The 18,092-nt window shown below is 44.4% G+C and overlaps 1 protein-coding gene across 1 annotated transcript; it reads left to right on the top strand.

Moving 5' to 3' along the window:
- Positions 1 to 1,139: 1,139 nt before the first annotated feature.
- On the top strand, positions 1,140 to 14,216 carry LOC110511520 (retinoblastoma-like protein 2). The gene is made up of 14 exons (XM_036963797.1): positions 1,140 to 1,371; positions 6,762 to 6,888; positions 10,127 to 10,239; positions 10,313 to 10,416; positions 10,561 to 10,698; positions 10,968 to 11,138; positions 11,343 to 11,640; positions 11,805 to 11,959; positions 12,071 to 12,247; positions 12,428 to 12,499; positions 12,597 to 12,675; positions 12,795 to 12,985; positions 13,222 to 13,386; positions 13,589 to 14,216. Exons 2-14 carry the CDS (start codon positions 6,839 to 6,841, stop codon positions 13,853 to 13,855), a joined length of 1,980 nt encoding a protein of 659 aa, XP_036819692.1. The 5' UTR covers positions 1,140 to 1,371; positions 6,762 to 6,838; the 3' UTR covers positions 13,856 to 14,216.
- The last annotated feature ends 3,876 nt before the right edge of the window (positions 14,217 to 18,092 follow it).

Below are 18,092 nucleotides of genomic sequence, written 5' to 3'. Positions count from 1 at the left end.
TCTTTTTCCTCCAAACATAATGATGGTCATTATGGCCAAACAGTTTGTTTCATCAGACCAGAGGATATTTCTCCAAAAAGTACCATCTTTGTCCCCATGTGCAGTTGCAAACCGTAGCCTTGCTTTTTTATGACGGTTTTGGAGCAGTGGCGTCTTCCTTGCTGATTGGCCTTTCAGGCTATGTCGATATAGGACTAATTTTACTGTGGATATAGATACTTTTGTACCTGTTTCCTCCAGCATCTTCACAAGGTTCTTTGCTGTTGTTCTTGGATTGATTTGCAGATTTCACACCAAAGCACATTCATCTCTAGGAGACGGAACGCGTCTCCTTCCTGAGCGGTCTGACGGCTGCGTGGTCCCATGGTCCCATACTTGCGTACTATTGTTTGTACAGATGAACGTGGTACGTTCAGGCGTTTGGAAATTGTTCCCAAAGATGAACCAGACTTGTGGAGGTCTACAGTTCTTTTTCTGAGGTCTTGGCTGATTTCTTTTGATTTTCCCATGATGTCAAGCAAAGAGGCACTGAGTTTGAAGGTAGGCCTTGAAGTACATCCACAGGTACACCTTCAATTGACTCAAATTATGTCAATTAGCCTCTCAGAAGCTTCTAAAGCCATGACATCATTTTCGGGAATTTTCCAAGCTGTTTAAAGGCACAGTCAGCTTAGAGTATGTAAACTTCTGACCCACTGGAATTGTGATACAGTGAATTATAAGTGAAATAATCTGTCTCAACAATTGTTGGAAAAATTACTTGTGTCATGCACAAAGTAGATGTCCTAAACGACTTGCCAAAACTATAGTTTGTTAACAAGAAATGTGTGGAGTGGTTGAAAAATGAGTTTTAATGACTCCAACCTAAGTGTATGTAAACTTCTGACTTCAACTGTAAATATAGGATTATAAGTTCTTAGTTAATAGTGTGGTTAAAAAGTCATTTTCAAAACTGATATAGTATATATTGTTGTAAAGTATTACTTATTAATGTACTGCTTTTCTTCTGCTTCCTGTATGCCCTATTATGTTCCTACTCCACCCCAGGGGGCGCTTGTTGCTCTGTGAGTCTCAGCCCTCAGGCCTCTTATCATAGCAACCCATTGCAGATGACAAGTTGGGGCTTGTCTGTTGTGAGCTGTGAGCCAATGGGCTGAGCCAGAGCTTCAGCTTCCTCTCTGTCTCAGTGCACTGCAGCCTGCTGCTGCCTGCCTGTAGACTTATAGTAGCGCTCACTGCTCTGTGCTGCTCTGATGCTCACCCACACACCCACAGCTGTTCAGCCTGGCTAGTCCCACAGAGAGAGAAGCAGAGAGGCAGTGTGTCTCCAAGCCTCTACAAAACAGAATCACATCCTTCTCACGAGCCTCTGTAAGTAGCTTGTTGCATCACTGCAGCTCTTTTGTCTCTCTTTGTCTCTGTAACACTACAGGAAATAACATGTCACAGGATGTTGTTTGTTCTGGGTTGATGTGTGTCTAGCTGATGTTATTATGGATGATGATCATGTATGATTTGTGGCTGGTAGGGGTTGTTAGATTGCCAAGATAAAATGCAACATTGTTCTGTTCCATTTCTCTGAAATGGATGCAAAACACTTTAGTTGTATATGTATTTTGAATGATGTGTGTGCCCCTGTAGAAAGTAAAAGTATTCTGGAGGTTGTCACTGACGCTGCAGTCAGTCAGTTCTAAAGATATTGCAGTGTGACAGAGAGCCAACATGGGAACAGAGAGAGGCGTGGTGGTGGTGGGTAAGATGACAAACTGATTCTGAAGGAGTTGGCAGCTGGTGACGCATGTTGTCAGTTGGTGGGCCACATCCGGTGTGTAGCCCACATGGGTGAGAGCATATGCATAGTAATATTAGTACCCAGCACATGGCTCATAGTAGCTACCTCTCCCTTATGACTGTAGCTTGCTCTCAGGAGGGATGTTACAGTGACAGAGTTAAAGCCTTACTATAACCATCAACTTCCACAGAACAGATAGGAAGGTTGAATTGACTCAGTGGGAGGTGAGCTAAATCCATTTTCCTGGTAGTGGATGGAGTAGAGCCAAGCCAACCAAGGCTTCGTCCCAATACTGCAGAGTGAGAGAGGGATAGGTTGGCCAGCAGACCTGGATTCATATGCTATCTGAAATCTTTCAAATAATTGTAGCGTTTGCTTTAGAACAAGGCTGTAATGCCATATGAGCAGGGTTTGCACTTATATGACTATTCTATTGGTTCAATTGCGCCATGCAAGCTCAATCAAGCCCAGCTAAAGTTTTTGAAAGATTTCAAATAGTATTTGAACCCAGGCCTGTTGGCCAGTGTCTGGGGTTGGAACAGTACGGTTGCTCGTAGGGAATGAATGAAAGGTATTTTTAGATTCAATGTTCGTGGTGTACTGTGTGACAGTGCATAGGAACACAGTGTACAGTTTTGACTCTGACAGAACACAGGAATTGATGTGGTTCAACATTGGCCTGTCCAGCCTCAGCCTGGCTCTGGCTGTAATTTACAGGTGTACAGTTATGAATCACGTCAGAATATCGAGAACTTCACCTGGCATAACCTTACATCTTATATTGTAGCCCTCTATTTCTCTCTCTGTGTTGCTCTTTCTCTCTCTCTCTACCTCTCTGTTGCTCTCCCTCGCTCCCTCTCTCTCTGTGTTGGTCTTTGTCTTTCTCTCTACCTCTCTGTTGCTCTCCCTCGCTCCCTCTCTGTCTCTCTCTCTGTGTTGGTCTCTACCCAAAGTGATACTCCTTAGTGTGGACAAAGTAAAACTGATTATCACCTGCAACCCATAACGACAGTCATTGCTAGCATCATCCTCAAATACCTTCCCAATAACCACACCCAGCTTATCTCACTGACTTACCATAACTTGAATGATTCCTCAGATATAGTACACAACATGTTCAGAATCAGCATCCACCTCCCCACTCACTGACTTATCTGGTTTATATACAAAACCAGTTGAACTTCATTTTCACACACTCATAGAGAGATCCTCTACCCCTTGACTTTTTCCACATTTTGTTGCTTGACAGCCTGAATTTTTATTTGGAATAAATTTAGATTTTGTGTCACCGGCCAACGCACAATACCCTATAATGTCAAAGTGGAATTATGTTTTTAGAAATGTTACCAAATTAATTAAAAATGAAGAGCTAAAATGTCTTAAGTCAATAAGTATTCAACCCCTTTGTTATGGCATGCCTAAATACATTCAGGAGTAAAAATGTGCCTAACCAGTCACATAATAAGTTACATAGACTCCGTGTGCAATAATAGTGTTTAACATGAACGACTACCTTCTGAATGACTACCTCATCTCTGTAACCGAACCATACTGTACAATTATCTGTAAAGTCCCTCAGTCAAGCAGTGAATTTCAAACACTGATTGAACCACAAAGACCAGGGAGGTTTTCCAATGCAAAGAAGGGCACCTATTGGTAAATGGGTCAAATAAAATAATCAGACATTGAATATCCCTTTGGATGTATCAATACACCCAGTCACTACGAAGATACAGGCGTCCCTCCCAGCTCAGTTGCAGGAGAGGAATGAAACTGCTCAAGAATTTAACCATGACACCAATGGGGACTTTAAAACAGTTACAGAGTTTAATGGCTGTGATAGGAGAAAACTGAGAATGGATCAACAACATTGTAGTTACTTTATAATATTAACCTAAAGGACAGAGTGATAAGAAGGAAGCCTGTACAGAAAAAAAAATATTCCAAAACATACATCCAGTTTGCAGCAAGGCACTAAAGTAAAACTGCAAAACGTGGCGAAGAAATTAACTTTATGTCCTGAATACAAAGTATTATGCTTCGGGAAAATCCAGCAAAACACATCACTGAGTACCACTCTTCATATTTTCAAGCATGGTGGTGGGTGCATCATGTTATGGGTATGCTTGTCATCAGCAAGGGAGTTTTGTAGAGTAAAAAGAAACAGAATAGAGTAAAAAAAAATATTTAACCAGGCAAGCCATTTAAGAACAAATTCTTATTTACATTGACGGCCTAGGAACAGTGCCTTGTTCAGGGGCAGAACGACAAATGTTTACCTTGTCAGCTCAGGGATTCGCTCTAGCTACTTTTCGGGTACTGGCCCAACGCTCTAACCACTAGGCTACCTGCCGTTAAGCAAATCTGATTCAGTCTGCTTTCCACCAGACACTGGGAGACAAATTCCTCTCAGCAGGAAAATAACCTAAAACAAAAAGGCAAATATACACTGGAGTTGCTTACCAAGACAACATTTAATGTGGCCTAATTACAATTTAGAACATCTATGGCAAGACATGAAGATGGCTGTCTAGCCATGATCAACCAACTTGACAGAGCTTTTAATAATAATGTGTAAATGTTGTACAATCCAGGTGTGGAAAGCTCTTAGAGACTTACCCAGAAAGACTGTAAAGTGATTCTAACATCTATTGACTCAGGTGTGTGAATACTTATGTAAATTAGATATTTCTGTATTTGATTTTTAATAAATTAGAAAACATTTCTAAAAAATCATGCTTTCATTATTGGGTATTGTGTGTAAATCAATTTAATCCATTTTGAATTCAGGCTGTAACACATCAAAATGTGGAATAAGTCAAGGGGGTTGAATACTTTCTGAATGCGCTGTATGTGACTCTAATATGGTCTTACATTTGGCAGGAGGTTAGGAAATGCAGCTAGGTTTCCATCTCCTGTCTTCTCTTGAGAGTCAGGTCTGCCGATGGTGACCTTTCAATAGCAAGGCCATGCTCACTGAGCCTGTACATTGTCAAAGCTTTTCTTAATATTGGGTCAGTCACAGTGGTCAGGTATTCTGCTACTGTGTATTCTCTGTTTAGGGCCAAATAACATTCCAGTTTGCTCAGTTTTTTTGTTGATTCTTTCCAATGTGTCAAGTAATTATCTTTTTGTTTTCTCATGATTTGGTTGGATCTAATTGTGTTGCTGTCCTGTTGTGAACAGAGTACCCGCTGGCTGAGGGGACTCCTCTTCAGGTTCATCTCTCTTGTGGAATTTAATTGCTCTTTTCTGGATTTTGATCATTAGCTGGAGTCGTCCTAATTCTGCTCTGGATGCATTATTTGCAGTTTTACGTTTTACATTGAGGATGTTTTTTCATAATTCTGCATAGAGTCAATTTGGGCTTTGTGAATGAATCGTTTGTGAGAGGACCCCAGACCTCATAACCATAGAGGGCTTCTGTGGTGCTGGTGTGTAGGTCAAGGTAGGTATATTGTTTTGTGTGATCTAGGGCAACAATATCTAGGTGGAATTTGTATTTGTGTGGCTGGAAACGGGACCTTTTTTGGAACATTATTTTTGTCTTACTGAGATTAACTGTCAGGGCCCAAGTCTGACAGAATCTGCAGAAGATCTAGGTGCTGCTTAGTTGGGGACAGAAGCACCAGATCATCTGCAAAACAGCCAACATTTGACTTCAGAGTCTAGTAGGGTGTGGCCAGGTGCAGACTGAGCCCTCGCCAGTTTGTTGGTATAAATGTTGAAGAGGGTGGGGCTCAATTTTTTGGGGCTAATTTTAACTGCATACATGTACACATTGTTTGTGTACATGTTTTCCCCCAACACCGCATTCCATAAATTTGTATAGGTGGGGTGTCAGTGGGCTGACTGTGAACGCTCTGAAAGACACTGGGTTGAGGTTGATGATAAAGTAGTTTACAGTACTGCTGCCAAGACATGAGCTGTAGGTGTACCTACCGTAGGAGTCCCCTCGAAGCCTACCATTGACTACGTACAGACCCAGCGTGCGACAGAGCTGCAGGAGTTGTGTGACCCGTTTTTGTTGGTTGTTTTGTCGTAGTTGTTGGGCATATTGGCGAGGGAATGCTGGCACCTCCAGGTAGGTTTTTGTCCCCCTGTGTTCTGAGTGTGTCAGGTTCTTGTTCAGTTCAGGCGTTTAGGTCTCCACAGACTAGAACATTTACCTGGTTCTGGAAATTATGATCTCCCCCTCTAGGATGGAGAAGCTGTCTTTATTAAAGTATGGGGGATTCTAGTGGAGGGATATACAGTACTGTACATTCCAAACGGTTCTACGGCTGTCTCCATAAGAGAACCTACATGGGTCCTACATGGAACCCAAAAGGGTTCTACCTTGAACCAAAAATGGTTCCTCAAAGGGTTCTCCTATGGGGATAGCCGAAGTACAGTGTTTGTAGCACACAGGACAACATTTTTATCTGTTGAGATTATTTCATTATTTATTTTAACCAAATGTAAAATGTTCCTGTTTTGATTTATTTAATAATGGTGAAGTCTCTCTCTCTCTCTGAATCCTTCCACAGCAGAACTGTAGAACTGCTAGACAAACTGAGAAACATTAAAAAACGCTAAATCTGAATATTCCTCTTCAACAGGAAATATCGTATTTTTGCAGTTCATCATCGTTTTCATCTCATAGCTGAAGGCCAGCCCCCTCCCTACACACACACACACACACACACACACACACACACACACACACACACACACACACACACACACACACACACACACACACACACACACACATTAAATTGACTCTAAATACAGTACACAAGCCTTTTGGGCCCAATTATCTCTGAGATGACTTAATATCATTACTGTGTGGTTCGTGTTGTAAATTTAAACTGTTGTTTCACATGTTTCTCATGCAAGGAAGTATAATGATGATCCTATTTATACGGTCTCATGTACCGCTCTAAAGGGTTTTCAAACCTCTGCCTGGTGTATGCATTATGTACAGGTGTCCACTGCTACTCCACTGACTGACACGGAGCTATACTCTACCAGCGGAGGTGCTGTGAGCGGCTGGAGGTCGTCATGGCAACCCAGAGACATGTACCCAGTGACAGTCTGGCTAGAACATTCAGGTCAGCTATGGTGGGCATGTGTCTGTGTGGGCCTCATACGTAACTGTAGTAGACTGTAATGTGCCGCAGGGGAAATGTATTTGGGCCTGTAGCCTATGGTAGAGTACACTGTGATCTATGGTCAGTGTACAACACATGTTGTTTTACTACAGTGCCTTGCGAAAGTATTCGGCCCCCTTGAACTTTGCGACCTTTTGCCACATTTCAGGCTTCAAACATAAAGATATAAAACTGTATTTTTTTGTGAAGAATCAACAACAAGTGGGACACAATAATGAAGTGGAACGACATTTATTGGAGAATTTCAAACTTTTTTAACAAATCAAAAACTGAAAAATTGGGCGTGCAAAATTATTCAGCCCCTTTACTTTCAGTGCAGCAAACTCTCTCCAGAAGTTCAGTGAAGATCTCTGAATGATCCAATATTGACCTAAATGACTAATGATGATAAATACAATCCACCTGTGTGTAATCAAGTCTCCGTATAAATGCACCTGCACTGTGATAGTCTCAGAGGTCCGTTAAAAGCGCAGAGAGCATCATGAAGAACAAGGAACACACCAGGCAGGTCCGAGATACTGTTGTGAAGAAGTTTAAAGCCGGATTTGGATACAAAAAGATTTCCCAAGCTTTAAACATCCCAAGGAGCACTGTGCAAGCGATAATATTGAAATGGAAGGAGTATCAGACCACTGCAAATCTACCAAGACCTGGCCGTCCCTCTAAACTTTCAGCTCATACAAGGAGAAGACTGATCAGAGATGCAGCCAATAGGCCCATGATCACTCTGGATGAACTGCAGAGATCTACAGCTGAGGTGGGAGACTCTGTCCATAGGACAACAATCAGTCGTATATTGCACAAATCTGGCCTTTATGGAAGAGTGGCAAGAAGAAAGCCATTTCTTAAAGATATCCATAAGTGTAGTTTAAAGTTTGCCACAAGCCACCTGGGAGACACACCAAACATGTGGAAGAAGGTGCTCTGGTCAGATGAAACCAAAATTGAACTTTTTGGCAACAATGCAAAACGTTATGTTTGGCGTAAAAGCAACACAGCTGAACACACCATCCCCACTGTCAAACATGGTGGTGGCAGCATCATGGTTTGAGCCTGCTTTTCTTCAGCAGGGACAGGGAAGATGGTTAAAATTGATGGGAAGATGGATGGAGCCAAATACAAGACCATTTTGGAAGAAAACCTGATGAAGTCTGCAAAAGACCTGAGACTGGGACGGAGATTTGTCTTCCAACAAGACAATGATCCAAAACATAAAGCAAAATCTACAATGGAATGGTTCAAAAATAAACATATCCAGGTGTTAGAATGGCCAAGTCAAAGTCCAGACCTGAATCCAATCGAGAATCTGTGGAAAGAACTGAAAACTGCTGTTCACAAATGCTCTCCATCCAACCTCACTGAGCTCGAGCTGTTTTGCAAGGAGGAATGGGAAAAAATGTCAGTCTCTCGATGTGCAAAACTGATAGAGACATACCCCAAGCGACTTACAGCTGTAATCGCAGCAAAAGGTGGCGCTACAAAGTATTAACTTTAATGGGCTGAATAATTTTGCACGCCCAATTTTTCAGTTTTTGATTTGTTAAAAAAGTTTGAAATATCCAATAAATGTCGTTCCACTTCATGATTGTGTCCCACTTGTTGTTGATTCTTCACAAAAAAATACAGTTTTATATCTTTATGTTTGAAGCCTGAAATGTTTATTTTATTTTATTTATTTATTTTACCTTTATTTAACCAGGTAGGCAAGTTGAGAACAAGTTCTCATTTACAATTGCGACCTGGCCAAGATAAAGCAAAGCAGTTCGACAGATACAACAACACAGAGTTACACATGGAGTAAAACAAACATACAGTCAATAATAAAGTATAAACAAGTCTATATACAATGTGAGCAAATGAGGTGAGAAGGGAGGTAAAGGCAAAAAAGGCCTTGGTGGCAAGGTAAATACAATATAGCAAGTAAAACACTGGAATGGTAGTTTTGCAATGGAAGAATGTGCAAAGTAGAAATACAAATAATGGGGTGCAAAGGAGCAAAATAAATAAATAAATAAAATACAGTTGGGAAAGAGGTAGTTGATAGGGCTAAATTATAGGTGGGCTATGTACAGGTGCAGTAATCTGTGAGCTGCTCTGACAGTTGGTGCTTAAAGCTAGTGAGGGAGATAAGTGTTTCCAGTTTCAGAGATTTTTGTAGTTCGTTCCAGTCATTGGCAGCAGAGAACTGGAAAGAGAGGCGGCCAAAGAAAGAATTGGTTTTGGGGGTGACTAGAGAGATATACCTGCTGGAGCGTGTGCTACAGGTGGGAGATGCTATGGTGACCAGCGAGCTGAGATAAGGGGGGACTTTACCTAGCAGGGTCTTGTAGATGACATGGAGCCAGTGGGTTTGGCGACGAGTATGAAGCGAGGGCCAGCCAACGAGAGCGTACAGGTCGCAATGGTAGGTAGTATATGGGGCTTTGGTGACAAAACGGATTGCACTGTGATAGACTGCATCCAATTTGTTGAGTAGGGTATTGGAGGCTATTTTGTAAATTACATCGCCAAAGTCGAGGATTGGTAGGATGGTCAGTTTTACAAGGGTATGTTTGGCAGCATGAGTGAAGGATGCTTTGTTGCGAAATAGGAAGCCAATTCTAGATTTAACTTTGGATTGGAGATGTTTGATATGGGTCTGGAAGGAGAGTTTACAGTCTAACCAGACACCTAAGTATTTGTAGTTGTCCACGTATTCTAAGTCAGAGCCGTCCAGAGTAGTGATGTTGGACAGGCGGGTAGGTGCAGGTAGCGATCGGTTGAAGAGCATGCATTTAGTTTTACTTGTATTTAAGAGCAATTGGAGGCCACGGAAGGAGAGTTGTATGGCATTGAAGCTTGCCTGGAGGGTTGTTAACACAGTGTCCAAAGAAGGGCCGGAAGTATACAGAATGGTGTCGTCTGCGTAGAGGTGGATCAGAGACTCACCAGCAGCAAGAGCGACCTCATTGATGTATACAGAGAAGAGAGTCGGTCCAAGAATTGAACCCTGTGGCACCCCCATAGAGACTGCCAGAGGTCCGGACAATGTGGCAAAAGGTCGCAAAGTTCAAGGGGGCCGAATACTTTCGCAAGGCACTGTATGTTACACATTCTTCCTATTATGGAGTTGGTTCTGATTTGGAGGAAGAAAAGTAGAAAAGTGGCTGTATGGTTCTTTAAGGTGTATTTTGTTTAGGTCCTGTGCCAGAAACCCTAGTGAGGTCATCTCCACTAGACTGAGAGACATGCTCCACACCTTCGTCCAGCACTACCAGGAACCATGGGAAGAGAACTGCAGCCTAGACAGAGGTGTGTGTGTTTGTGTCTGTGTATATGCATGTGTTGATATATTGACATTTCAGTAACTTCCTGTTGCTTGTAGAGAGAGGAGTGAAGTTCTCCAGCCAGACAGAGGCTTTGTACTACAGGGTTCTAGAGGCTGTCATCAATCAGGAGAGGAAGAGGCTGGGAGCCAAAGACATTTCAGTGAGTCCTCTGCCCTCTGCTGTGTATGACTGGAACTGCATTGTTTAGTGTCATTACGCGTTCACGTTACAATTCCCTCTGGGGGCACTGTTGTATAGACATGTATAGTATAGAGGTTGTCATTGATGACTTGTTTCTTGGCAGGGCATTCTGGAGCATGATCTGTTCCAGCGCTCTCTAGTGGCCTGTTGTCTGGAGATGGTAATCTTCTCCCATCAGCCACCAGGCAGCTTCCCCCTGGTCATTGACATCTTTAGCTTGGCGCCATACGATTTCTACAAGGTAACATCTACACAAAACACCTGCAGTACATGTCATACTGTAATGTAACATCGTAGGTTTTGTGTAAAGGAGGTGGTTTCACGTGATAAGTAACCTTACCTGAAAACTGAAGCATTATGTTAGCTCCTCAAGCTAATGCCTAGGCTTGGGCTCAGAGGGCTTACACAGTCTTGGGGCATACAGACGTCCTGGGTTCAAACACGTCTACTGTAATCTTAGTGATCTATTTAGGTGCTCTTTAACCCTCTACTGTGTGTGGTGTGTGCCAGGTGATAGAGCTGGTGCTGCGGGCTGAGGAGGGTTTGCTGCCGGGTGTGGTCAGGCATCTGACCCATATAGAGGAGCAGATCCTGGAGAGTCTGGCCTGGAGGAGAGACTCACCACTCTGGGACCAGATCAGAGCTGCTAAGGGTCAGGGACAGCTGCCTGCATACCATCAGGTTAGTGGGCAAAGGTTCAAATTCACCTGTTTGTCAACTGGGCAAAATATACAGTGCACCCTCTCAAAATATATAGAGCAACACCGCTGGCGCACTCAAAACAAGTTGGTCTAATATGGCAGCATGGCGGCTGTCGTTCCATTCAATAGAGGAAACAAAATGATCCCAAACTTAAGGTAACAGATGGTTCTATGTGTGTTCAAGGTGATGCTCCCCCAATACTCAGAGGACACAGACAAGATGGCCAAGATCCCTCCCAACCCTTCACACTTGACCCCAAGCGTTGTGAATGGGATCCATGGAATTGACCTAAACTCCCCGATTACCCACCATGAACGCTACAGCTCACCCCCTGCTGGCTCAAAGACGGCTACTTGCCCTACCACACCAGTCAGCCCATCCCAGTCCTCCTCTGTCATTGTTACTGGACAGACTGTAGTCACCATGGCATCAGCCACTGTCACCCCTAACAATGACCAGTCAGTCACCATACCGATTCGAGGTAAAGACTTTCCCTCAGATGAAACCCAATATGGCCATAGAAATGACAACCCTAATAGAATACTGACATAATGTAATACATCTTATAATAAATATGTTATATACCTTGTTTACATATCACAACAACCAGTGCTATTTGTTCAATTAAACCTCTTCCACACCCAGGCATTGCCAACGACCGGGGAGCCATCACATTTACCTTCAGAGTTGTAGGTCAGCCCATTCCTCCACAGCAAGTCTCCAGCACCTCTATCCAGCAGCCCCAGAACCCTCTACCCTCTACCCAGAGTAAGGGCTCCATCTCACTGTTCCTCCGCAAGGTAGGCTTTACTCAGATTTCTACATACCTGAGCTGGCCTGAATGCTATGAGCCTAGATATTTAGTTACAAGATCCACAAGACAAAGGCCATACTCCTTCCCTCTGTCTCAGGTCTACCACCTGGTGAGCATGCGTCTGAGGGACATCTGTGTTAAACTGGACATCTGTGAGGCTCTGCGGCTGAAGATCTGGACCTGCGTTGAACACTCCTTGGTCCACTGCACTGACCTCATGCTAGACCGACACCTGGACCAAATACTCATGTGTGCCATCTATGTCATGGCCAAGGTAGCACTATTTGCTTTGCCTCTAGACGTTTTGCTATACTTCCTTAATGCAGATGGTTTTATGACTTGGGTGATCGACAGCAAGGCATTCAGCCTTCTATACCTCTTCAGCTGTGTATTGATGATTATAATGTAATATATTACCTAATTTCCATGTTTATGCTGTGTGTTGCTCATGCAGGTAACCAAAGTGGACATGCCCTTCAAGCTCATCATGCAGTGCTACAAGACTCAGCCTCAAGCAAGCAACTGTGTAAGGAGATCAATGTTTTGCTTGCTTTTGTGTGTGAGTTAAATCCAACTCGTTTGTTATTGTGTAGTTGATGAAGTCTGTATTGTCCTTCTGTCAGGTATTCAGAAGTGTTCTGATCTCAGGGAGAAACACCAAGACCTCACAAAACTCTCCTGGAGGATCCAACAGAGAAAACAGTTAGACAAATAGAAAAATATATACATTCACATGGATATGTTTGCATCATAATGTGCATGAATTAACAAATTATTTCATGAAGAATGATTTTTGAATGTGATGCTGCTCTGTTTTCCAGTTGATGTAGACCCCAGCAGTAGCTTGCTTACCTACCAGAGCCCTCCCACCCATCCTACAGGACGCAGATCTCCCTGTAGACAGAACCAGGAGGAGAGAGGACACCTCATCTATTTCTACAACACCGTCTATGTCAAACAGATGAAGGACTTTGCCCTGCGCTACACCTCCAGCTCTCTGACCATAGCCGGGGTGAGGGGACATTTTCATATACTACCTAATGTCAGTAGTTGTCATACACAATACGTAGGAAACACTTTACCAGTGGTCTCAAATATGTCCAAACTGAGGTATAACATCATTGGTACTTACAGGTTGATAGAAGTAAGAGCAGTCCTTGTACATATACAGTGCATTGTTCCTAGGCCCAGTGCTTTCATCACTGTCCAGAGATTCTGACGACATTCTGGTCATTTTTCCATGCACAGGTTGAAACCCCTCCCCTTTCGCCATACCCCATCCAGCGTATTGGATCCTTACGCAGACTCCGCCCCTCCAACCACCATTCCCTCTACATCTCCCCCCACAAGCCCAGCACACACCCCTCCCCCCGCACTGGGTTCCTCTACTACGTCAGCAGAAGCCCCTCAAAGGTCAGAGGTTGGACATACCTCTCTAACCCTGCTAACGGTTACCTAACTAACCCTCTTCTATACTTCCTGTCTGAAGCCTAACTAACATTACACATATTTTAACTTCAATTACTGTGAAAAGCAAAAGGCCTGGTCATCGTAAATACACCGTACATACAGTCATGTGTGTTGCTAATCGTTGTATCCCAACTGTATCCCACAGCATCTGAGAGAGATCAATGACATGATGAGGACATTTCAATCACGCACCAGGAAGCGCTGTGCAGCCCAGCTGCAGGAGGACGGTGAGGAGGAGGGTGGGCCGCTTGTGAAGAGACCCTGTCAGGATAGACCTTCAGACTGGCAGAGAAAGCTCAGGGACCTCGGCCAGGACTTCAACCAGGCACTGACCAGGGCCCAGAACCAGCAACAATCCCAGACCAGGGCCAAGGCACAGCACCAAGCAAAGGCACACAAGGGGACACATTGATGACATCTCACTTTCGTTGACTTACCGTCATGCTTCACACTTCCATCATCAGTGTCTGTGGTCCATATTCTTCCAATAAGTGTAGACCTCCAAGGAGAAGGGATGATGTGGATCTACAACGTTAGAAAGAATTGGCATCATTAGCACTCAGTGAAGTTCTCTTAGCAAGCAATGTTCATGATTAGAAAAGCTGATTTGTAATAATAATTAGGGTATTGTAATAACCTGAGGGTAACTAGGGCTTTGTATCAAATATCATATTATACATATCATATACAGTATATATTTCAACATTTTAGTCCTCTGTGAACCATGTCCTAGTTACCTAAGGAAGCAGTAAAGGATTTGTGTTGGTACTGAGCACTGTGTACAGTTTGTTTTTGGTGAGAGGGAGGGGTCTCTCTCTGGAACATACAGTAGTAATTACTTTCAATTTTCAAGTTGAATTTGTCACATGCACAAGTACAGTGAAATGCTCAACTTGTAAGCCCTACCCCACAGTGCAGTATTCAAAATAGAAAACAGTATAACTAACTATCAATATAACTATCAAACACAGATAAATGTATATGACATATTGGTGAGCCTTTTAAAATGATTATACATGTATCTGTTGGACCAGATGTTAGATAATATTATGTTTAATTGGCACTTTCAGTTTCACATGTTGCATTTCTCTACCAGTGTTTCATTTGTACTGATCTGTGGTACAAATCCTTTACTTCTTTGTATTGTGATGTTGGATAAACATAACTCAGTTTTTACATCTCCTTACCCTACCGTCAACATTACCACAACATAGTGAGAGTCACTGTGGAAAAGAAACATAGCTCCATGTTGAATATATTGTCACTCATAGACAACAAGGTCATAAACAGCATGTGACATACCAGTCTTGGTATATTAGTCTCATGTCGATATAGTAAAATTGTTATTTTGTTAATTTTCAAAATGGCATATTTTGAAAAACATCCGAACAAATGGCCATTCACTTTCATAGTGGGGAAAATTGGTTTCCATGACGGCCTAGTGATTGAGTAACAATACCCATACTGTTTATCAGTAACTATGTCCTGACACGCTATGGGAAGTTCATTCTTAACTGATGTTGCTTGGCAAGCAAATCACAATAATCCTCTAAGAACCAATCAGCAAAGGCCTGTCAACTAAAACCCTGAGAGGTCAGTATAGAAAATAGAATCCCTAGAATGGGGAAGGCCCTCAGTTCCATTAACTTGAATCGGAATGTCCGTTCTAGGGATTCTATTTCTATGGTTACACAGGTGCCCATGCAGGCTCAGCCCTATAGGAAGTATCCTGGTCGTCATGGAAACCAGGGGGACCTGCTTCCACAACAGTTATTTTCAGACTTCATAAAAAACCAACAACCTCAACAGGACGTCTGTTTTAATCAGTCTCCCACTGGACAGAACCATGGGGTGCAACACCAGCAGGGGTGCTGTCGTGGTGGACCCTTCTAAAAAGTCAGAGACCAGACCAGCGTCGGCCAGCTCGACCAGTAAGGCCACCGCTGAGGAGACTAAAGAAACTACAGAGAAAGACAAAGATGAAACAGAAGGCATATCAAGCTGCGACTGACCTCCATCTTCTTAACCCAAACTCCTCAAAGTAAGATATCTGTCATTCTGCCAGTTACACTTTTATGCTATCTCATCACCCAAATATGGGCAAATACAATTATCTGTATTATGTTTTGGGTCACTTTCTTTAGTCAATCAAATGGAAGTTAACTATTCTAATGATTAAGCCATAAACAAGTTGAACAAATGATGACTATCCCATTGGGTAGCACTATGATACAATCACCTCTATTACTTCTCTGTCTGTCTGTGGCTATTTGACATGACCAGATGTGATGTATAGCTAGTGAGATGGTCTCTCTCTCTCTCTCTCTCTCTCTCTCTCTCTCTCTCTCTCTCTCTCTCTCTCTCTCTCTCCCTCTCTCTCTCTCTCTCTCCCTCTCTCTCGCTGTGGCAGCGTGCGTGCGTGTGTGTGTGTACAGATTGGCCTTTCTGCAGGTGAAGGTGGACCTGTCTGCAGAGAAAGGCAATGCTGCACAACTGTCCATCAACCCCTGTGTCATCTGGTACCAGACCAGCCACACACCCCGCTCCACTCTGTGATGTAGACCTACCAGCCACACACCCTGCTCCACTCTGTGATGTAGACCTACCAGCCACACACCCCACTCTGTGATGTAGACCTACCAGCCACACAACCCGCTCCACTCTGTGATGTAGAACTACCAGCCACACGCCCGCTCCACTGTGATGTAGACCTACCAGCCACACAACCCGCTCCACTCTGTGATGTAGACCTACCAGCCACACAACCCGCTCCACTCTGTGATGTAGACCTACCAGCCACACACTCCACTCTGTGATGTAGACCTACCAGCCACACACCCCGCTCCACTCTGTGATGTAGACCTACCAGCCACACACTCCACTCTGTGATGTAGACCTACCAGCCACACACCCCGCTCCACTCTGTGATGTAGACCTACCAGCCACACACTCCACTCTGTGATGTAATCTACCAGCCACACACTCCGCTCCACTCTGTGATGTAGACCTACCAGCCACACGCCCGCTCCACTCTGTGATGTAACCTACCAGCCACACACCCCGCTCCACTCTGTGATGTAACCTACCAGCCACACACCCCGCTCCACTCTGTGATGTAACCTACCAGCCACACACTCCACTCTGTGATGTAACCTACCAGCCACACACTCCACTCTGTGATGTAACTAACCAGCCACACACCCCGCTCCACTCTGTGATGTAGACCTACCAGCCACACACTCCACTCTGTGATGTAGACCTACCAGCCACACACTCCACTCTGTGATGTAGACCTACCAGCCAGACACTCCACTCTGTGATGTAACCTACCAGCCACACACTCCACTCTGTGATGTAACTTACCAGCCACACACTCCACTCTGTGATGTAACCTACCAGCCACACACTCCACTCTGTGATGTAACCTACCAGCCACACACTCCACTCTGTGAGGTAACCTACCAGCCACACACCCCACTCTGTGATGTAACTAACCAGCCACACACTCCGCTCTGTGATGTAACTTACCAGCCACACGCCCGCTCCACTCTGTGATGTAGACCTACCAGCCACACACCCCGCTCTGTGATGTAGACCTACCAGCCACACACCCCGCTCTGTGATGTAGACCTACCAGTCACACACCCCGCTCCACTCTGCAATGTAACCTACCAGCCACACACTCCGCTCTGTGATGCAGACCTACCAGCCACACACCCTGCTCTGTGGTGTAATCAACCAGCCACACACCCCGCTCCACTCTGTGATGTAGATCTACCAGCCACACACCCCGCTCTGTGGTGTAATCAACCAGCCACACACCCCGCTCCACTCTGTGATGTAGATCTACCAGCCACACACCCCGCTCTGTGATGTAGACCTACCAGCCACACACCCCGCTCTGTTATGTAGACCTACCAGCCACACACTCCACTCTGTGATGTAGACCTACCAGGCACACACCCCGCTCTGTGATGTAGACCTACCAGCCACACACCCCGCTCTGTGATGTAGACCTACCAGCCACACACCCCGCTCCACTCTGCAATGTAACCTACCAGCCACAGACTCCACTCTGTGATGTAATCTACCAGCCACACACTCCGCTCCACTCTGTGATGTAGACCTACCAGCCACACGCCCGCTCCACTCTGTGATGTAACCTACCAGCCACACACCCCGCTCCACTCTGTGATGTAACCTACCAGCCACACACCCCGCTCCACTCTGTGATGTAACCTACCAGCCACACACTCCACTCTGTGATGTAACCTACCAGCCACACACTCCACTCTGTGATGTAACTAACCAGCCACACACCCCGCTCCACTCTGTGATGTAGACCTACCAGCCACACACTCCACTCTGTGATGTAGACCTACCAGCCACACACTCCACTCTGTGATGTAGACCCACCAGCCACACACTCCACTCTGTGATGTAGACCTACCAGCCAGACACTCCACACTGTGAAGTAACCTACCAGCCACACACTCCACTCTGTGATGTAACTTACCAGCCACACACTCCACTCTGTGATGTAACCTACCAGCCACACACTCCACTCTGTGATGTAACCTACCAGCCACACACTCCACTCTGTGAGGTAACCTACCAGCCACACACTCCCCTCTGTGATGTAGACCTAC

Source organism: Oncorhynchus mykiss, chromosome 26 (genome assembly GCF_013265735.2).
Source record: "Oncorhynchus mykiss isolate Arlee chromosome 26, USDA_OmykA_1.1, whole genome shotgun sequence".
NCBI lineage: Eukaryota > Metazoa > Chordata > Actinopteri > Salmoniformes > Salmonidae > Oncorhynchus > Oncorhynchus mykiss.
Note: the sequence above shows the minus strand (reverse complement) of the source record. Positions and strands in the feature narration are given on the sequence as shown.

Excerpts from the sequence above, each read along its gene's own strand:
- LOC110511520 (XM_036963797.1), top strand. The coding sequence starts at position 6,839 with ATGGCAACCCAGAGACATGTACCCAGTGACAGTCTGGCTAGAACATTC. Across the intron at positions 6,889-10,126 it reads AGTCTGGCTAGAACATTCAG|GTCCTGTGCCAGAAACCCTA; the intron begins GTCAGCTATGGT and ends TATTTTGTTTAG. Across the intron at positions 12,248-12,427 it reads CCATCTATGTCATGGCCAAG|GTAACCAAAGTGGACATGCC; the intron begins GTAGCACTATTT and ends TTGCTCATGCAG.